This window comes from Entelurus aequoreus, linkage group LG15 (assembly GCF_033978785.1).
Source record: "Entelurus aequoreus isolate RoL-2023_Sb linkage group LG15, RoL_Eaeq_v1.1, whole genome shotgun sequence".
Classification (NCBI taxonomy): domain Eukaryota; kingdom Metazoa; phylum Chordata; class Actinopteri; order Syngnathiformes; family Syngnathidae; genus Entelurus; species Entelurus aequoreus.
In genome coordinates this window covers 51962017-51985669 of record NC_084745.1, presented here as the reverse complement: position 1 = coordinate 51985669, position 23653 = coordinate 51962017, and the positions used below count along the sequence as shown (strand labels likewise).

Below are 23653 nucleotides of genomic sequence, written 5' to 3'. Positions count from 1 at the left end.
GCAGTCTACAACAAGTCTTTTGTGAAAATAAACTCGTATCAAATAATTATAGTTGCATATTACTTACACATACAAACCCAGCAGGGACAAGACTTTGATACAACGTTGATTATACGTACATGACCTTTAAAACAGACTTTGAAACAACGTTGTAAATTGAGACAACGTTGATGTCTAACTTAGGATCCACGTTGTTAGTTTTGAAATGACCACATTTCAATGGTCAAATCAACGTCAGAACCCAACATTGAATAAACGTCGTCAAAAAGCATGTTGTTTCAAAGTTGTATTTGTGTTGTAGAATATTGGTTGGGAAATGATCATAATTCAATCTCAGAACCCAATATTGATTAGACGTCGTCAAAAAGCATGTTGTTTCAACGTTGTATTTGTGTTGTAGAATATTGGTTGGAAAATGACCAAAATTCAATGGTCAAATCAACATCAGATGCCAACATTGATTAGACGTCATCAAAAAGCACGTTGTTTCAACGTTGTATTTGTGTGGTAGAATATTGGTTGGGAAATTACCAAAATTTCAACGGTCAAATCAACGTCGGAACCCAACATTGATTACACGTCGTCAAAAAGCATGTTGTTTCAACGTTGTATTTGTGTTGTAGGATATTGGTTGGGAAATGATCAAAATTCAACCTCAGAACCCAACATTGATTAGATGTTGTCAAAAAGGATGTTGTTTCAACGTTGTACAATATTGGTTGGGAAATGATCAAAATTCAACGGTCAAATCAACGTCAGAAACCAACACTGATTAGACGTTGTCAAAAAGCATGTTGTTTCAACGTTGTATTTGTGTTGTAGGATATTGGTTGGGAAATGATCAAAATTCAACGTCAGAACCCAACATTGATTAGACGTGGTCAAAAAGCATGTTATTTCAACGTTGTATTTGTGTTGTAGAATATTGGTTGGAAAATGACCAAAATTCAATGGTCAAATCAACATCAGATGCCAACATTGATTAGACGTCATCAAAAAGCACGTTGTTTCAACGTTGTATTTGTGTGGTAGAATATTGGTTGGGAAATTACCAAAATTTCAACGGTCAAATCAACGTCGGAACCCAACATTGATTACACGTCGTCAAAAAGCATGTTGTTTCAACGTTGTATTTGTGTTGTAGGATATTGGTTGGGAAATTATCAAAATTCAACCTCAGAACCCAACATTGATTAGATGTTGTCAAAAAGGATGTTGTTTCAACGTTGTACAATATTGGTTGGGAAATGACCAAAATTCAACGGTCAAATCAACGTCAGAAACCAACACTGATTAGACGTTGTCAAAAAGCATGTTGTTTCAACGTTGTATTTGTGTTGTAGGATATTGGTTGGGAAATGATCAAAATTCAACGTCAGAACCCAACATTGATTAGACGTGGTCAAAAAGCATGTTATTTCAACGTTGTATTTGTGTTGTAGAATATTTGTTGGGAAATGACCAAAATTCAACGGTCAAATCAACGTCAGAACCAAACATTGATTAGACGTCGTCAAAAAGCATGTTGTTTCAACGTTGTATTTGTGTTGTAGAATATTGGTCGTGAAATGACCAAAATTCAACGGTCAAATCAACGTCACAACCCAACATTGATTACACGTCGTCAAAAAATATGTTGTTTCAACGTTGTATTTGTGTTGTAGGATATTGGTTGGGAAATGATCAAAATTCAAAGTCAGAACCCAACATTGATTAGATGTTGTCAAAAAGCATGTTGTTTCAACATTGTATTTGTGTTGTAGGATATTGGTTGGGAAATGATCAAAATTCAACAGTCAAATCAACGTCAGAACCCAACATTGATTAGACGTCGTCAAAAAGCATGTTATTTCAACGTTGTATTTGTGTTGTAGGATATTGGTTGTGAAATGACCAAAATTCAACCTCAGAACCCAACGTTGATTAGATGTTGTCAAAAAGGATGTTGTTTCAACGTTGTATTTGTGTTGTAGGATATTGGTTGGGAAATGATCAAAATTCAACCTCAGAACCCAACATTGATTAGACGTCGTCACAAAACATGTTGTTTCAACGTTGTATTTGTGTTGTGGGATATTGGTTGGGAAATGACCATTAAATCAACGTTAGAACACAACATTGATTAGACGTCGTCAAAAAGCATGTTGTTTCAACGTTGTATTTGTGTTGTAGAGTATTGGTTGGGAAATGACCAAAATTTTAACGGTCAAATCAACGTCAGAACCCGACATTGATTAAACGTCGTCAAAAAGCACGTTGTTCCAACGTTATGTTTCAGTTGCTCAACGTCAGGACCGAAGTCAACAAGTTGTCAACGTTGTTTGAATGTCTTGTGCCTGCTGGGACGTCTCCAAGGCGTAGGTGTATTAGAAAGTTTCCGCATCGTTCAACATTTTGCGTCATGAGCTCCACCTAATTATTTATTGTGAACACTGGGTGTTGCCAAAAAACTATTAAACTTAATTAAATTCCGCCTAAGTTCATTTTAGGCTGCTAGCATTTAACAGATTAGATAACTACCATTGAACAATTAACAGAGTAAATACCTAACTTTGTTCTCTGTTTAACTAATTTCACTCGATCAGGCATTTTCGCTACAAATAATAAAAGTATGATATTGTATCGGATATATATCGGCCGATACCCAAGGTTCCAATATCGGTATGGTATTGGAAGTGAAAAGGTTCGGTCGGGACAGGCTGAGGAAACCATTACAGGCATCGCATTTTGACAAAGTATCCTCCTGCTGAAAAATGTTGAGTGAAATGACTTGAGAGACAGCGCCCTCTTTTTGCCCTGTAGATAGTGCCACCAAACCAGTTTTTCTTGAAGTTACCATAACATGCAACTTCTCATTATAATCATAAATGGCAGAGAAAATAAATCATGGGACCGAATGCCGAACGGCAAATACTGTAGGACAGGGGTCACCAACGTGGTGCCCGCGGGCACCAGGTAGCCCGTAAGGACCAGATGAGTCGCCCGCTGGCCTGTTCTAAAAATAGCTCAAATAGCAGCACTTACCAGTGAGCTGCCTCTATTTTTAAAATTGTATTTATTTACTAGTGTGACAGTCCTAACTGTCGTGGGGGTTCTCAGGACCACCCAGGGAAGACATTGTCGTGAGACAGTTTAGACTTCTTTATTATTTCAATCACAGAGTCTTTTGCGTGCTTTTCAGCAGCTGCCTTTTTTCTCACGTGAGCACACGAATGGTTTCCTCCCGTCCGCCGTCTGCTTTTCAGCAGCACGTCGCCGTCGTTTGCGTGGCAGCAGGGGATGGTTTCCTCCTGTCCGCCGTCTTTCTCCGTCTCCTCCCTTGATGTTCACGTCTCTCACCCTTTTATACGGTCCGAGAGGGTGATTGCACTGTCCACAGCTGCGCGCTCCACGCACCTTATGCTGATGGCGGCGTCGCTCCCAGCGCGCCCCGCCTTGCCGCTGGCTCGTCCACGCCTCCTCGCCGCCATCTTGGAGCGGGCGCCGTCTGTCCGCCAGCCCCGCATCCCCACAACTAGCAAGCTGGTCTCGCTTTGCTCGACCTTTTTAATTCTAAGAGAGACAAAACTCAAATAGAATTTGAAAATCCAAGAAAATATTTTAAAGACTTGGTCTTCACTTGTTTAAATAAATTCATTAATTTTTTTACTTTGCTTCTTATAACTTTCAGAAAGACAATTTTAGAGAAAAAATACAACCTTAAAAATGATTTTAGGATTTTTAAACACATATACCTTTTTACCTTTTAAATTCCTTCCTCTTCTTTCCTGACAATTTAAATCAATGTTCAAGTAAATGTATTGTTTTTATTTTAAAGAATAATAAATACATTTTAATTTAATTCTTCATTTTAGCTTCTGTTTTTTCGACGGAGAATATTTGTGAAATATTTCTTCAAACTTATTATGATTCAAAAAAATTATTCTGGCAAATCTAGAAAATCTGTAGAATCAAATTTAAATCTTATTTCAAAGTCTTTTGAATTTCTTTTAAAAAAATGTTTCTGGAAAATCTAGAAGAAATAATGATTTGTCTAGCTTGGTCCAATTTGTTATATATTCTAACAAAGTGTAGATTGTATTTTAACCTATTCAAAACATGTCATCAAAATTGTAAAATTAATCCTAATCAGGAAAAATTACTAATGATGTTCCATAAATTCTTTTTTTAATTTTTTCAAAAAGATTCAAATTAGCTAGTTTTTCTCTTCTTTTTTTCAGTTGAATTTTGAACTTTAAAGAGTCGAAATTGAAGATAAACTATGTTTCAAAATTTAATTTGAATTTTTTTTGGTGTGTTCTCCTCTTTTAAACCGTTCAATTAAGTGTTTTTTTCATCATTTATTCTCTACAAAAAAAACCTTCCGTAAAAGGAAAAAAAATGTACAACGGAATGACAGACAGAAATACCCTTTTTTTTTAATATATATATAGATTTATTTATTTAGCTATTCTTGTTTAAATCACACTTACATGTAACTTACAAATGACAATATATATATATATATATATATATATATATATATATATATATATATATATATATATATATATATATATATATATATATAAACACTTAAAATGTAAAGTGTTTTTTGTGTTTAATATAAAATAGCTAGTTAAAATGGGATATTGTGATTTCACAAGACTGTCTTAGAAGTGATCATTTGAAAATGTTCAATTTGAAAAATGTGCACTTAGAGAAAATATAAAAATAAAGTGTTGCATATTGATATTTGTTTCTATATATATTTATTGTGAGAAATCATTAAGATGATCAGTGTTTCCACAAAGATAAATATCATTAATTATTAATAATAACATAGAGTTAAAGGTAAATTGAGCAAATTGGCTACTTCTGGCAATTTATTTAAGTGTGTATCAAACTGGTAGCCCTTCGCATTAATCAGTACCCAAGAAGTAGCTCTTGGTTTCAAAAAGGTTGGTGACCCCTGAAGTAGGAGGTCACGTGAAGTGTCCGACGGCCTTTGCAACAACGACCACTTCCTCCAATTGTCGCCATTTTGAGCCACGCTAATGACTAAAACTCCCAGTCTGACCCCTTGTTGACCACTTATACTTATTGGAGCTTCACAAGGCACCACCATTGTCCCCACACCTTACATAACCACCGCTATTAATGATTCCTAATCGGGCAGTAACGTTTGTCAGAGCCTATGAATAGAGAAAGGCCTCGTTGAGCTCAGACGAGCCTCGTTCGAGTTGTTGCTCTTGCAAAGACGTTTCAAGCGAAAACTCTTTGGAAGGATCTCAGACAAGTGTTTTAAAGGCATTATCACAAGAATTAATTCACACCCAATGAATCACGACCTGAGTATTAGTGCGAACTATAGAGCCAACGTCCTAATTACACTTAGTTGTCACCTTAGGCCAGGGGTCACCAACCTTTTTGAAACCAAGAGCTACTTCTTGGGTACTGATTAATGCGAAGGGCTACCAGTTTGATACACACTTAAATAAATTGCCAGAAATAGCCAATTTGCTCAATTTACCTTTAACTCTATGTTATTATTAATAATTAATGATATTTACACTTAATTGAACGGTTTAAAAGAGAAGAAAACACGAAAAAAATTACAATTAAATTTTGAAACATAGTTTATCTTCAATTTCGACTCTTTAAAATTCAAAATTCAACCGAAAAAAAGAAGAGAAAAACTTAAAAAAATAATTTATGGAACATCATTAGTAATTTTTCCTGATTAAGATTAATTTTAGAATTTTGATGACATGTTTTAAATAGGTTAAAATCCAATCTACACTTTGTTAGAGTATATAGCAAATTGGACCAAGCTATATTTCTAACAAAGACAAATGACTATTTTTTTCTAGATTTTCCAGAACAAAAGTTTTTTTTTAAATTCAAAAGACTTTGAAATAAGATTTAAATTTGATTGTACAGATTTTCTGGATTGCCAGAATAATTTTTTTGAATTTTAATCATAATAAGTTTGAAGAAATATTTCACAAATATTCTTCGTCAGAAAAATAGAAGCTAAAATGAAGAATTAAATTAAAATCTATTTATTATTCTTTACAATAAAACATTTTTTTTTACTTGAACATTGATTTAAATTGTCAGGAAAGAAAAGGAAGGAATTTAAAAGGTACAAAGGTATATGTGTTTAAAAATCCTAAAATCATTTTTAAGGTTGTATTTTTTCTCTATAATTGTCTTTCTGAAAGTTATAGGAAGCAAAGTAAAAAAATGAATGAATTTATTTAAACAAGTGAAGACCAAGTCTTTAAAATATTTTCTTGGATTTTCACATTCTATTTGAGTTTTGTCTCTCTTAGAATTAAAAATGTCGGGCAAAGCGAGACCAGCTTGCTAGTAAATAAATACAATTTAAAAAATAGATGCAGCTCACTGGTAAGTGCTGCTATTTGAGCTATTTTTAGAACAGGCCGGCGGGCTACTTATTTGGTCCTTACGGGCTACCTGGTGCCCGCGGGCACCGCGTTGGTGACCCCTGCCTTAGGCCATGTCTACACTAAGCCATTTAACCCCTTAAACCAGGGGTCGGCAACCCGCGGCTCTAGAGCCGCATGCGGCTCTTTAGCGCCGCCCTAGTGGCTCTCTGAAGCTTTTTCAAAAATGTATGAAAAATGGAAAAAGATGAGGGGAAAAAAAAAAAAGTTTTTGTTTTAATATGGTTTCTGTAGGAGGACAAAAATGACACAAACCTCCCTAATTGTTATAAAGCACACTGTTTATATTAAACATGCTTCACTGACTCGAGTATTTGGCGAGCGCCGTTTTGTCCTACTAATTTTGGCGGTCCTTGAACTCACCGTAGTGTATAACTTTCTCCGACTTTTTAGGACGTGTTTTATGCCACTTCTTTTTCCGTCTCATTTTGTCCACCAAACCTTTAACGTTGTGCGTGAATACACAAAGGTGAGTTTTGTTGATGTTATTGACTTGTGTGGAGTGCTAATCGGGCATATTTGGTCACTGCATGACTTGCAAGCTAATCGATGCTAACATGCTATTTAGGCTAGCTATATGTACATATTGCACCATTATGCCTAATTTGTAGCTATATTTGAGCTCATTTAGTTTCCTTTAAGTCATCTCAATTCAATGTATATCTCATGACACACTATCTGTATGTAATATCTTCTAATTTGTTGCGGCTCCAGACAGATTTGTTTTTGTATTTTTGCTCCAATATGGCTCTTTCAACATTTTGGGTTGCCGACCCCTGCCTTAAACGTATAATTATTTAGCCTAAGTAGCCCGTTTCAGCCACACTAAACCATCGTTCAAGGTCCCCCTCCTCGGACAAAATTTTACACGGGTAAGTGCGCTTTCTTTGTGTGCAAGAAGTTGGCTTTTCCGTTTGAATGTCAGATCAACTAGTGCAGGGGTCACCAACGCGGTGCCCGCGGGCACCAGGTAGCCCGTAAGGACCAGATGAGTCGCCCGCTGGCCTGTTCTAAAAATAGCTCAAATAGCAGCACTTACCAGTGAGCTGCCTCTATTTTTTAAATTGTATTTATTTACTAGCAAGCTGGTCTCGCTCTGCCCGACATTTTAATTCTAAGAGAGACAAAACTCAAATAGAATTTGAAAATCCAAGAAAATATTTTAAAGACTTGGTCTTCACTTGTTTAAATAATTTCATGAATTTTTTTACTTTGCTTCTTATAACTTTCGGAAAGACAATTTTAGAGAAAAAAATACAACTTTAAAAATGGTTTTAGGATTTTTAAACACATATACCTTTTTACCTTTTAAATTCCTTCCCCTTTTTTTCCTGACAATTTTAATCAATGTTCAAGTAAATTTTTTTTTTTTATTGTAAAGAATAATACATACATTTTAATTTAATTCTTCATTTTAGCTTCTGTTTTTTCGACGGAGAATATTTGTAAAATATTTCTTCAAACTTATTATGATTAAAATTCAAAAAAATTATTCTGGCAAATCTAGAAAATCTGTAGAATCAAATTTAAATCATATTTCAAAGTCTTTTGAATTTCTTTTAAAAATTTTGTTCCGGAAAATGTATAAGAAATAATGATTTGTCTTTGTTAGAAATATAGCTTGGTCCAATTTGTTATACATTCTAACAAAGTGCAGATTGGATTTTAACCTATTCAAAACAAAATTCTAAAATTAATCTTAATCAGGAAAAATTACTAATGATGTTCCATAAATTCTTTTTTTTATTTTTTCAAAAACATTCGAATTAGCTAGTTTTTCTCTTCTTTTTTCGGTTGAATTTTGAATTTTAAAGAGTCGAAATTGAAGATAAACTATGTTTCAAAATTTAATTGTCATTTTTTTTCGTGTTTTCTCCTCTTTTAAACCGTTCAATTAAGTGTAAATATAATTAATTATTAATAAAAACATAGAGTTAAAGGTAAATTGAGCAAATTGGCTATTTCTGGCAATTTATTTAAGTGTGTATCAAACTGGTAGCCCCTCGCATTAATCAGTACCCAAGAAGTAGCTCTTGGTTCAAAAAGGTTGGTGACCCCTGAACTAGAGTAGCCGATATGAAGGTATTGGTTAAACTGATCTCCTAAAGCTTTAGTAAAACTTGAAAATATTCCAATTCTGTCTTGATGGTCCTTCTTACTCAGCATATATGTCATCGAAAGAACTTGGGATTGACCAGTAACTTAGATTCCTTGGGAGGAAGAGCTGGTCGACGCAACACTAGCTAGCCATGTCTTAAAGCACCTCTTCCTGAGGGTGTTTCAGTGTTATAACTTCACCTTTATCTTTACTTTTTAAGCCAAAATGCGTCCGTTCTCCCTTTTCTGTCTACACACTGTGTCTGCTTGTAAGTACTATGTGTGTGTGCGCTGCCGAACACGCTCCTCTGCTCCTAAAACCAGCAATGTCACGACGTGATAACGCGCCGTCATGCCCGTTAAAAAAGGGGGGATTGGAACTGGTACTTTTTCGAGGCGGTATAGTACCGAATATGATTCATTAGTATTGCGGTACTAGTATAGTAAACCTAGTTGATTGTTATTGTAGTGTATTTACAGTAGAACAACTGTATCTTGTGAAAACAATCATCAAACGCTTTTAAGCCGGCCGGGAAAGACGAGATCAGGACGGCGTGCGCCAAAATAGTTCACCCTGAGCCACAGAACTTGTGAAACCGCATTAGACGAGCTGTCGGACTCGCCCTCTTCTTGTAATTAGCCCAGAGATGACACGCCTCCTCTTAGTGACACGGAGTAAACATTGGCGGCCTCTTTTTCATTCAATCACAGAGTTTTAACAACCACAAAGAACTCCAAAATCAAATCACATATTGTTCACTTGCACGCACACGCACACACACACGCACACACGCGCGCGCACACACACACACACACACACACACACATACACACACACACACACACACACACACACACACACACACACACACACACACACACACACACACACACACACACACACACACACACTCTTGTATTTTGTACCTTCTTGAGACCTCCAAAAAATGCCTACCTTTTCAGGATCAGCTTTTCTAGATATATAAAGATGTGTATTTACAACATTAATAATATATACATACTATGCACATATAAAAAAGCTTGTTGTGAAAAATGAGTTGGAATTTCACAAGAAAAAGGTCACAATTTCACAAGAAAACCATAGAATTTTTGCAGTATTATAATAAAAGTTGGAATTTTACTCAATAACAGTCGCTGTTTTACAAGAAAAGCTTAAAGTTTGGGCAATTTTATGAAAAGAGTCGTAATTTTACTCGACAAAAGTCACAATTTTATAAGCAAACTTTAACATTTTGGCAATATTATAATAATAATCGGAGTTTTACTTGGCAGATTTATGACAAAAGTCGTCATTTTACTCAAAATATTTTACTATTTTACAAGAACAACAAAAATAATTGGCAATATTGTGATAAAAGTCAGAATTTTATATGACAAATGTCACCATTTTGCATTGAAAAGTACTCATTTTACATTTTTAAAAAAAGTAATAATTTTACGAGAATACGAGAAATTGTTCCCAATTTTATAAGAAAAAAGTCGACACATTGTAAGAAAAAAAAAACTGCTTTTAGTTCATTTATTTTTGGGGGAATTTTTTGTTTGTAATTGTTTTTTAATCTTCATTATTTACTCACTTTACTCAATTTTTTTTACTATTCTACAAGAACAACAAAAATCATTGGCAATATTGTGACAAAAGTCAGAATTTCATATGACAAATGTCACCATTTTGCGTTAAAAAGTACTCATTTTACATAAAAAAGTAATAATTTTACGAGAAAATATTGCAATATTACAGAAACAGAAAGAATACGAGAAATTGTTCCCAATTTTATAAGAAAAAAGTCGACACATTGTGAGAAAAAGACTGCTTTGAGTTCATTTATTTTTGGGGGAATTTTTTGTCTGTAATTGGTTTTTAATCTTCATTATTTACTTCAAGTTATTACAGTATGTCTCTATATACATATTTATTCCATTTTCTTTTTAATTAATTTTGTCCAAAGGGGGCGCATTTCAATTGCTTACACACACTCGTTATTTCATATGTTGACCAGAGGGGGAGCACCTTTAAAACCGACACACAGTCAATTTGAAAAATCCCTCCTTTTTGGCACCACCCTCATTTTGATAGATGTCACCAGCAGGGGTGCTAATGAGACATTGTCTATTAGATGCAATGTTATTGGGACCATGATTTATGTCATCACTTGTTCAAACCTCCTCATATGGAAGATACTTTTCCTTGTTGACGTCTCAAGAAGAGTAGTAATACAAGAACACACACACGCACACACACACACACACACACACACACACACACACACACACACACACACACACACACACTCTTGTATTTTGTACCTTCTTGAGACCTCCGAAAAATGCCTACCTCTTTAGGACCAGCCTTTCTAGATATATAAAGATGCGTATTTAAAACATTAATAATTTATACATACTATGCAAATATAAAAAAGCTTGTTGTGAAAAATGAGTTGGAATTTTACAAGAAAAAGGTCACAATTTCACAAGAAAACCATAGAATTTTTGCAGTATTATAATAAAAGTCGTCATTTTACTCAACGCAAGTCAAAATTTTACAAGAAAAACTGAACATTTGTGCGATATTATGATAAAAGTTGGAATTTTACTCAATAACAGTCGCAGTTTAAAGTTTGGGCAATTTTATGAAAAGAGTCGTAATTTTACTCGACAAAAGTCACAATTTTATAAGAAAACTTTAACATTTTGGCAATATTATAATAATAATCTGAATTTTACTTGGCAGATTTATGACAAAAGTCGTAATTTTACTCACTATTTCACAAGAACAACAAAAAAATTGGCAATATTGTGATAAAAGTCAGAATTTTGTATGACAAATGTCACCATTTTGCATTAAAAAGTACTAATTTTACATTTAAAAAAAAAGTAATAATTTTACGAGAATACGAGAAATTGTTCCCAATTTTATAAGAAAAAAGTCGACACATTGTGAGAAAAAGACTGCTTTTAGTTCATTTATTTTTTGGGGGAATTTTTTGTTTGTAATTGTTTTTTAATCTTCATTATTTACTCATTTTACTCAAAAAATGTCACTATTTCACAAGAACAACAAAAAAATTGGCAATATTGTGATAAAAGTCAGAATTTTGTATGACAAATGTCACCATTTTGCATTAAAAAGTACTCATTTTACATTTAAAAAAAAAGTAATAATTTTATGAGAATACGAGAAATTGTTCCCAATTTTATAAGAAAAAAGTCGACACATTGTGAGAAAAAGACTGCTTTTAGTTCATTTATTTTTTGGGGGAATTTTTTGTTTGTAATTGTTTTTTAATCTTCATTATTTACTCATTTTACTCAAAATGTTTTACTATTTTACAAGAACAACAAAAAAATTGGCAATATTGCGATAAAAGTCAGAATTTTGTATGACAAATGTCACCATTTTGCATTAAAAAGTACTCATTTTACATTTAAAAAAAAAAGTAATAATTTTACGAGAATACGAGAAATTGTTCCCAATTTTATAAGAAAAAAGTCGACACATTGTGAGAAGAAAACTGCTTTTAGTTCATTTATTTTTGGGGGGAATTTTTTGTTTGTAATTGTTTTTTAATCTTCATTATTTACTCATTTTACTCAAATTTTTTTACTATTTTACAAGAACAACAATAATAATTGGCAATATTGTGATAAGTCAGAATTTTATATGACAAATGTCACCATTTTGCATTAAAAAGTACTCATTTTACATTAAAAAAAAAAGTAATCATTTTACGAGAATACGAGAAATTGTTCCCAATTCTATAAGAAAAAAGTCGACACATTGTGAGAAAAAAACTGCTTTTAGTTCATTTATTTTTGGGGGAATTTTTTGTTTGTAATTGTTTTTTAATCTTCATTATTTACTCATTTTACTCAAAATTTTTTACTATTTTACAAGAACAACAAAAATAATTGGCAATATTGTGACAAAAGTCAGAATTTTATATGACAAATGTCACCATTTTGCGTTAATGTACTGATTTTACATAAAAAAGTAATAATTTTACGAGGATACGAGAAATTGTTCCCAATTTTATAAGAAAAAAGTCGACACATTGTGAGAAAAAGACTGCTTTTAGTTCATTTATTTTTTGGGGGAATTTTTTGTTTGTAATTGTTTTTTAATCTTCATTATTTACTCATTTTACTCAAATTTTTTTACTATTTTACAAGAACAACAAAAATAATTGGCAATATTGTGACAAAAGTCAGAATTTTATATGACAAATGTCACCATTTTGCGTTAAAAAGTACTCATTTTACATAAAAAAGTAATAATTTTACGAGAAAATATTGCAATATTACAGAAACAGAAAGAATACACGAAATTGTTCCCAATTTTACAAGAAAAAAGTCGACACATTGTGAGAAAAAAACTGCTTTTAGTTCATTTATTTTGGGGGGAATTTTTTGTTTGTAATTGTTTTTTAATCTTCATTATTTACTTCAAGTTATTACAGTATGTCTCTATATACATATTTAATTTATTATTTAATTAATTTTGGCCAAAGGGGGCGCATTTCAACTTCTTACACACACTTGTTATTTCATATGTTTACCCTTTTAAAACCGACACAGTCGACTTGAAAAACCCCTCCTTTTTGGGACCACCCTCATTTTGATAGATTTCACCAGCAGGGGTGCTAATGAGACATTGTCTATTAGATGCAATGTTATTGGGACCATGATTTAGGTCATCACTTGTTCACACCTCCTCATATGGAAGATACTTTTCCTTGTTGGTGTCTCAAGAAGGGTAGAAATACAAGAACGCACACACACACACACACACACACACACACACACACACACACACACACACACACACACACACACACACACACACACACACACACACACACACACACACACACACACACACACACACACACACACACACACACACACACACACACACACACACTGAGATAGAGAGCAATGTCCCAAAGGAAGGATGTCTCCTCTGGTCTTTGTTTGGTCCTGGTCCTGCTTCCTGTACTTCAAGCCTATTGTGTGCAAGAAGCAAGATCCTCAAGCACACCTTCTCCCAACTTAAAGGAGCCGTGCCCGACATTTGTAACTTTCCACACGTATGTTTGTGTTCAACATGTTCTACTCTTGTTCCACACGGCGTGGAAGTGGAACATGAACTTCCCTTTCACAACATTTTCAAGAAATCCTTTTACTTTCTCACCTCACCATTTTAGGAAGTTCATGCATGTTGCAAGAATGCGTTGTTTTTATCTTTAAATGTTTATGCCAATGCAATTTTGGTTAGAAGTTTAGATGAACTCAAGTATGTAGGTAAAAAAGTAGCTAAACATAAAAAAATTAAGGTAATACGCAGGTAAAAGCAGGTAGAAAATGTAAGTGAACATGGGTAAAAGAAGGTAATAAGTGTGTAAAAAATGTAAACAAGTAAACATAGGTAAAAAAGGTAATAAGCATGTAAAAAGTAAACATAGGTAAAAAAAAAAGAAAAGGTAATATGCAGGTAAAATCAGGTAGAAAATGTAGGTAAACATGGATAAAAGAAGGTAATGAGCATCTAAAAATGGTAAACAATGAAACATAGGTAAAAAAGGTAATAACCAGGTAAAAGAAGGTAAAAAAGTAAACATAGGTAAAACAAAAGGCAATAAACAGGTAAAACAATGTTTAAAAAGTAAACATAGGTTAAAAAAAAGATAATACACAGGTAAAAGCAGGTAGAAAATGTACGTAAACATGGGTAAAAGAAGGTCATGAGCATCTAAAAAAGGTAAACAAGGAAACATGTAAAAAGTAATAAGCAGGTAAAACAAGGTGAAAAAAAGTAAACATAGGTTAAAAAATGTAATAAGCAGGCAGAAGACGGTAAAAAGTACATATGGGTAAAATACGCAGGTAAAATCAGGTAAAGAAAAGTTTAAAAAATAGGTGAAAAGATCAAATCAGGTAGGCAAAGATATAAAAAGTAGGTAAACGTAGGTAAAAAATTATGTAAAATCAGGTACAATAAAGTAAAAAAGTAGGTAAACAGATAGCACAAGGTAAAAATGAAATAAGCAAATAATGGTTTAAAAAAAGGTCAAATGCAGAAGAAGGTAAAAAATAGGTAAAAGAAAGTAGAACAAGGTCAAACGAAATATAAGTAAAAGCAGGCTGATAAAGGTGAAACGATAGAAGAAGGTAAAAAAAAAGTAAATAAACAGGTACAAGAACAGTAAAGTATGTTAAAGAAAGTAAAAAGCAGGTAAACTCAGATAGAAAAGATAAACAGGTAAAAATGGGTTAAAAAAAAGGGTGAAAAAGTAGATAAACATGAGTAAAAAAAGGTTAAAAGAAGTCAAAAGAGGGTAGAAGAAGGTTGAAAAAAGTCAACACATGCAGAAGAAAGTAAAAAAGTAGATAAACTTGGGTAAAAAATGAAAAGTAGGTTAACATAGGTAAAAAAAAGTAGGTTAACGTAGGTGAAATAAGGAAAAAAAAAGTAGGTAAACAGGTAAAACAAGGTATAAAGGGCCTTTACGTCTCTGCAGCGCTCAGAGTTGAAATTGGAAGAAAAAAAAAGGTATTAGGCAGGTAGAAGCAGATAGAAGGTTAAAAAGTAGGTAAACATGAGTAAAACAAGGTAAAAAGAAAATTAAAGGGGGTAGAAGAAGGTAAAAAAAATAAGTAAACATAGGTAAAAGAACGTAATAAGAAGGTAAATATAGGTAAAATAAGATAAAAGCAGGTAGAAGAAGGCAAAAAGGAGGTAAACACAGGTAAAAGAAGGTAACGAGCAGGTAAAATAAGTTAAAAAAAGGTATGCAGACATTGGTAAAAAGCGTGAAAAGGAGGTAAACACAAGTAAAAGAAGGTAAGAAGCAGGTAAAATAAGTTAAAAAAGGTACGCAAACATTGGTAAAAAGTGTGAAAAAGGAGGTAAACACAAGTAAAAGAAGGTAAAAAGTTAAAAAGGTATGCAAACATTGGTAAAAAGTGTGAAAAGGAGGTAAACACAAGTAAAAGAAGGTAAAAAGTTAAAAAGGTATGCAAACATTGGTAAAAAGTGTGAAAAGGAGGTAAACACAAGTAAAAGAAGGTAAGAAGCAGATAAAATAAGTTTAAAAAAAGGTAAGCAAACATTGGTAAAAAGCGTGAAAAGGAAGTAAACACAAGTAAAAGAAGGTAATGATTGAGAAGCTGTGATGCATGTAACTATTACGCATGTTTAAAACAATAAACAACTAAATGCAGAAGCAAGATAGCCGAAATATATATATTTTTATATAAATATATATAAAAATATATATTGTTTAATATAAATCAACCATTTATAAATACACATTAGTAGGCTAAATGAACCTCTTCAACATAAAATAAAGATGTGATTGTGCTATGAAGGTTCTAGAAGTAATATTATCATAACGTGTTTGTTTCTGCAGCTTCCCCGTGTTGTGGACAATCACTCTGAGGGCATCAACATCCACTTCTGGCTGCAGGTGGTGTCCGCTGCCAGCGACAAACTGCAAGAGGTAGGGGGGTCCTCTATTTTTAGTCAGGCAGGAAACACTTGCTTCCTCTCCACTCACTTTGTACGCAAACATGGGGGGGGCACACGGGGGTCACGGGGTCAGTACACACGAGGAAGCCTCGCATGTTGGAGGAATTAAACTGGACACAAAAGACACAATGTTGACACTAATCACATATATTTCATGTTTCTGAAGGCTTTTGACAAAAGAACAAACTATGTCAAAATGTCAAAGAGGCCTCCAACCATGTAAATGGTCTGTTCCAGGGTAAAACTTTAGTACTGTTGTTAGGGTTGGATTTACGTTTGACCTGCACGCAGTAATATAGTTTTTATTAAATGGTGATACATGTGGGCCAGGTTTTATTACTTTAACCATTTTTCTTTTGGAAACTATTAGTCATTATTTAATGCTGCTGTAGTTTTTTTCCACCCTGTATTTATCTGTGTTTCATCTCATTAGTTCTCATTATGTACATAAAAAAAAATATATATTTTTAAATTCTATTTTGAGATATTTTTTATGTGTTGCCCCCTTTTTTTTACATATATAGTTGCACTTTTGTCTCTTTCCCCATCAAAATGTGAATTTTTAAACACATTAAATGGATTATTTCCTGTATTTATCGATTTGTAAATTTTATTCTAAATAAATAGTTCTCATTATGTATATAAAAATAAATATATATTTTTTATGTATTTTAAAAAAGTTTTTTTTTGTTTTTCCCCTTTTTTTTCCATTAATAGTTGCACTTTTGTCTCTTTCCCTATCAAAATGTGAATTTTTAATCACATCCAAGGAATTATTTCCTGTATTTAAATATTTATTTGTTAATTTCCATCTCGTTAGTTCTCATTATGAACATAAAAAGAAATATGTATTTTTAAGATATTTTTTTTGTTTTCCCCCTTTTTTACATATATTGTTGCATTTTTGTCTCGTTCCCTATCAAAATGTGAATTTTTAAAAACATGAAATGAAAATAATTCATAAAAAGAAGAGGAAAAACAGAAAAAAAACGTTTTTTTTTTTCTTTTTAAACATTTTTTTCTCAATATTGTTTCTTTTTATGTATTTATTTATCTGGTTTAGCAATTTATTTATGTATTTATTCCCCTTTTCCTTGATATGTGGTTACACATTTTTCTCTCTCCTTATGAAAATGAGAATTTTTAAACACATGAAATGAAAATAATTCATAGAAAGAGGAGGAAAAAAACAAAAAAAATGCCTTGTATTTTTTTAAGCTGTTTTTTTCTTTTTAAATTTGTTTTCTCATTTTCCTTTCTTTTTATGTATTTATTTATTTTGTTCAGCAATGTATTTATTTATTTATTTCCCTTTTCCTGAATATGTGATTACACGTTTTTCTCTCCCCCTATCAAAATGTGAATTTTTAAACACATGAAATTAAAATAATTCATAAAACGAAAAGGAAAAAAAACTAAAAAAGGCCTTCTATTTTTTTTTATTTTAAGCCGTTGTTTTTTCTTCTTAAACATTTTTTCTCATTATTTTTCTTTCTTTTCATGTATTTATTTATTTTGTTTAGCAATGTATTTATTTATTTATTTATTTATTTCCCTTTTCCTGAATATGTGATTACACATTTTTCTCTCCCCTATCAAAATGTGAATTTTTAAACACATGAAATTAAAATAATTAATAAAAAGAAAAGGAAAAAAAAAGGCTTCTTTTAAATTTTATATTAAGCAGTTTTTTTTTCTTTTTATTTATTTTTTTCTCATTTTGTTTTCTTTTGATGCATTTATTTATTTTATTTAGCAATTTATTTCCCTTTTCCTGAATATGTGCTTACTGTGAATTTTGGTTGGTTGCAGTTGATTTCCAACATGTATACAGTTTCAATATTGACATATTTTCTTTTTTTTCTTCTTTACAACACGTCCGAAAAGGAGTAGGAAGAAGCAAGGCTCATTTAACCCCACCCCCTTTTTCCACTACATAGCAATTACTAACATTTACAGTATGTTCTCTTCCTGTTTTAAACCGGATCATATTAATACATTGATTTCTTTACTTAATCCATTGCATAATTTAATTCCACACACTGATATACTAAAGGTTTTAAGTGTTGTACGTGCATACACATGTTTTAAATAGCATTTTTCTATCAGGTTATATTTCTTTGTCATCATTTCGAGAATGACTCAAATGGATCTTTTTAATTTCCCAATGACAGTTACTCCGGAGAAGCAGCACCCGGGAACTCCTACAGGTGATGACACCTCTTTTCCAGAGAGATCTCTCCTTCAGGCAGGTGATGGCTGCCGCCTCCAGCCTGGTGTGTGGCTACACCGAGGGAGCCTTCTCCCGCGTGGCCTCCTTCAACTGGTACGAGGACAACAACTACAAAGCTTTCCTGGGCATCAACGGGGCCAGAAGACGTGGCCCCCATGTTTACGACAACAGCAGCAGTGAGTAGAACCACCACAGGTGTTCTTTTTGGCGCTGGAACAGGAACAAGATTGTGCTAATAACTCATATTTATGACATATGTAGTTTGTTTTGAATGTATTTTATCCCCGTTCTTCCCACTAATTTTTACTTTTTTATTTTTATTTAACAATGACTAAAGCAGATATAGTATCTTACATCAAGGTTAAAAAAAAAGTATATTTATCTGTTTCTATATTAGTTATATTTACAGTAATGAAATACCCCTTCAAAAAAAATCTACATTTGATTAGATTTTTTTTTTTGGCATTTATTTATGACTAAAAGAGATTAAACATCTGACATCAAGGTAAAAAAAAAAGTATATAAATATTTGTTTCTATATTAGTTATATTTACGGTAATGAAATATCCCCTCAAAAAAATCTATAATTTATTTTATTTATTTTGTTATTATGTTTGCATTTATTTTTGACTAAAGCAGATTAAACATTTGACATCAAGGTAAAAAAAAAAAGTATATATTTTCTACATTAGTTATATTTATAGTAATTAAATATAAAAGTATATATATATTTTTTTCTTTTTTCTATATTAGTTATATTTAAATTAATGAAATACCCCCCTGAAAGAAGATCTACATTTTATTTTAATAATTTTAGTATTAATTTTACATTTATTTATGACTAAAACAGATTAAATATCTGACATCAAGGTGAGAAAAAAAGTATATATATTCTACATTAGTTATATTTATAGTAATGAAATACACACCCCCTCAAAAAAATATATACATTTTATTTTATGTATGTTATTATGTTTGCATTTATTTATGACTAAAACAGATTAAATATCTGACATCAGGGTAAAAAAAAAAGTATATTTATTGGTGTTTATATTAGTTGTATTAGTTATAAACCCCTCAAAAAAATCAACATTTTATTTTATTCATTTTGTTATTAATTTTGCATTTATTTATGACTAAAACCAATTAAATATCTGACCTCAAGGTAAAAAAAAAAACTAGTTAATTTTTTATATGTTAGTTATATTTACAGTAATTAAATCCCCCCCTCATTTTATTTGATTTAATTTGTTGTTATTTTTTGCATTTATATATGACTAAAACAGATTAAATATCTGACATCAAGGTTAAAAAAAAAGTATATTTATTTTTTCTATCGATTTATAGTAATGAAATACCCCCCCTAAAAAAAATCTACATTTTATTTTATTTTGTTTGTTTTTTGTATTTGTTTATGACTAAAACCGATTAAATATCTGACACCAATCTGACACAACGTAAAAAAAAAAAAAATTATGTTGTTTTTTCTATATTAGTTATATTTACAGTAATGAAATACCCCCCTCCAAAAAAAATCTACATTTTATTTATTTATTTATTTATTATTTTTGCATTTATTTTTGACTAAAACAGATTAAATATCTGACATCAAGGTAAAAAAAAAAAGTATATATTTTCTACATTAGTTATAGTTATAGTAATGAAATACACACCCCCTCAAAAAAAAGTATATTTATTGGTTTTTATATTAGTTATACTAGTTATAAACCTCTAAAAAAAATCTACATTTTATTTTATTCATTTTATTTTTTTTTGCATTTATTTATGACTAAAACCGATTAAATATCTGACCTCAAGGTAAAAAAAAACAACTAGTTAATTTTTTATATGTTAGTTATATTTACAGTAATCAAATCCCCCCCCCCAAAAAAAACAAACATTTTATTTGATTTATTTTGTTATTATTTTTTGCATTTATATATGACTAAAACAGATTAAATATCTGGCATCAAGGTTAAAAAAAAAAGTGTATTTATTTTTTCTATCGATTTATAGGAATGAAATACCCCCCCTAAAAAAATCTACATTTTATTTTAATTCGTTTGTTTTTTGCATTTATTTATGACTAATACCGATTAAATATCTGACATCAATCTGACACTAGGTAAAAAAAAAAAAAAGTATATTGTTTTTTTCTATATTAGTTATATTTACAGTAATGAAATACCCCCCTCCAAAAAAAATCTACATTTTATTTTATTTATTTTGTTATTATTTTTGCATTTATTTTTGACTAAAACAGATTAAATATCTGACATCAAGGTAAAAAAAAAAAAAAAAAGTATATATTTTCTACATTAGCTATATTTATAGTAATGAAATACTCACCCCCTCAAAAAAAATTCTACATTTTATTTTAATTTGCTTGTTTTTTGCATTTGTTTATGACTAAAACCGATTAAATATCTGACATCAATCTGACACAAGGTAAAAAAAAAAAAAGTGTTTTGTTTTTTTCTATATTAGTTATATTTACAGTAATGAAATACCCCCCTCCAAAAAAATCTACATTTTATTTTATTTATTTTGTTATTATTTTTGCATTTATTTATGACTAAAACAGATTAAATATCTGACATCAGGGTAAAAAAAAAACTAGTTCATTTTTTATATGTTAGTTATATTTACAGTAATCAAACCCCCCCCCCAGCAAAAAAACAACAACATTTTATTTGATTAATTTTGTTATTATTTTTTGCATTTATATAAGACTAAAACAGATTATATATCTGACATCAAGGTTAAAAAAAAAGTATATTTATTTTTTCTATCGATTTATAGTAATGAAATACCCCCTCTAAAAAAAATATACATTTTATTTTATTTTGTATTTTGCATTTGTTTATGACTAAAATCGATTGAATACCTGACATCAATCTGACACAAGGAAAAAAAAAAAAGATATTGTTTTTTTTCTAAATTAGTTATATTTACAGTAATGAAATACCCCCCTCCAAAAAAAAACTCCATTTTATCTTATTTATTTTGTTATTATTTTTGCATTTATTTTTGACTAAAACAGATTAAATATCTGACATCAAGGTAAAAAAAAAAGTATATATATATATATATATTTTCTTTTCTATATTAGTTATATTTACAGCAATGGAATACCCCCCTCAAAAAAATCTACATTTTATTTGATTCATTTTGTTATTAACTTTGCTTTTATTTATGACTAAAACAGATTAAATATCTGACATCAAAGTTAAAAAGAAGTATATATATATATATATATATATTTTTTTTTTATTAGTTATATTTACAGTAATGAAATACTCCCCCTCAACAAATGTACATTTTATTTCATTCATTTTGTTATTATTTTTGCATTTATTTATGACTAAAATGGATTAAATATCTGACATCAAGGTACAAAAAAGGTATGTACATTGTCACTATATTAGTTATATTTACAGTATTGAAATACCCCCCGCGCCCAAAAAAATCTACATTTTATTTATTAATTTTCCATTATTATTTTAGATTTTATTTATGACTAAAACAGATTAAATATCTGACATCAAAGTACAAAAAAAAGTATATACTTTTCTACGATATTAGTTGTATTTATAATAATGAAATGCCCCCCCCCCCCAAAAAAAACATCTATATTTTATTTATGTATTTATATTTGCATTTATTTTTGACTAAAACCGATTAAATATCTGACATCAAGGTACAAAAAAAGTATATATTTTTCTACTACATTACTTATATTTAGAGTAATGAAATACCCCGCCTTAAAAAAAATCTGTATTTTATGTATTTTTTAATTCTTGCATTTATTTATGGCTAAAACTGATTAAATATCTGACATCAAGGTACAAAAAAGTATATATTTTTCTACTACATTACTTATATTTACAGTAATGAAATACCCCGTCTTAAAAAAAATCAGTATTTTATGTATTTATTTATTTTTTTCATTTATTTATGACTAAAACTGATTAAATATCTGACATCAAGGTACAAAAAAAGTATATATTTTTTTTACTATATTAGTTATGTTTATAGTAATGAAATACTCCTCCCCCCTCAAAAGAAATCTATTTTTTTACTTATTTTTGCATTTATTTTTGACTAAAACTGATTAAATATCTGACATCAAGGTACAAAAAAAGTATATATTTTTCTACTACATTACTTATATTTAGAGTAATGAAATACCCCGCCTTAAAAAAAATCTGTATTTTATGTATTTTTTTATTCTTGCATTTATTTATGGCTAAAACTGATTAAATATATGACATCAAGGTACAAAAAAGTATATATTTTTCTACTACATTACTTATATTTACAGTAATGAAATACCCCGTCTTAAAAAAAAAGTGTATTTTATGTATTTATTTATTTTTTTCATTTATTTATGACTAAAACTGATTAAATATCTGACATCAAGGTACAAAAAAAGTATATATTTTTTTACTATATTAGTTATGTTTATAGTAATGAAATACTCCTCCCCCCTCAAAAGAAATCTATTTTTTTACTTATTTTTGCATTTATTTTTTGACTAAAACTGATTAAATATCTGACATCAAAGCCAAAAAAAGTATTGTCTTTTGTTTTTATTTTATTTATTTTTTGCTAACAGGCTAGTTTTTTCTTACTTTATGTTCGTAATAATTTCACAAATATGCTTCTGCGATCTCGCGTCCTCCACAGCGGACTTTTTGCGTTTAGATGACAATTTTAGTTATATATACAATAATGGAAAAACTAAATAATGGACATTTCTGTTATTGTTTAAAAAAAAATGTATAAAAAAAATCCATTAAATATCCAATATCTAAAATTGAGTATTTTCTTAGCAGTCTTATATAACCATAATAAACTTAACTAACCATGACCTTTTTTGACATAATTCTTCATGAATTGTGTGTTTGGACCTTTACAGGTTATAAAGGAACACACACACCATGTCTGACAACTTGCTTCTCCTTATAAGGAGAGAGTAGACAAAAAAAAAAATCTAGGATTTGTTAAAAAATAACAACAAGGTTCTCGATTCACAGAGTCATCGGTTACCATGGAAACTGACTCCGTGTTGGACTTACTCTACCTCTCTTTTTTTGGAATGGAAAAACACGGAATTTCCCTCATCTCAGGCTTCACATACTCCGAGTTTTCAATTCACCCTGTGGGACCAAAAAGCCCTCTGGGGAGTTTAGAGTGTGGATTCACATTTTTTTTTCCCTAGTATTTGGCTCAAACCTATCAATCATCCTCCGTTCTAAAACAAAAATAGCAAACATGGCAGAAGAAACATTGCCGCGTCGTTACGTCCCACCAGCCTGT

General features: G+C 30.8%; 1 protein-coding gene across 2 annotated transcripts in view; it reads left to right on the top strand.

The window, feature by feature from the left end:
- LOC133630255 (retinal-specific phospholipid-transporting ATPase ABCA4-like) overlaps positions 1 to 23653 on the top strand; it is a 152267-nt gene that overhangs the window by 18761 nt on the left and 109853 nt on the right. For both annotated transcript variants that reach the window (XM_062021728.1, XM_062021727.1), the window contains 2 exons: positions 15980 to 16069; positions 18273 to 18507. In XM_062021728.1, the coding sequence (XP_061877712.1) occupies positions 15980 to 16069; positions 18273 to 18507 (325 nt within the window). The remainder of the gene's footprint in view (positions 1 to 15979; positions 16070 to 18272; positions 18508 to 23653) is intronic.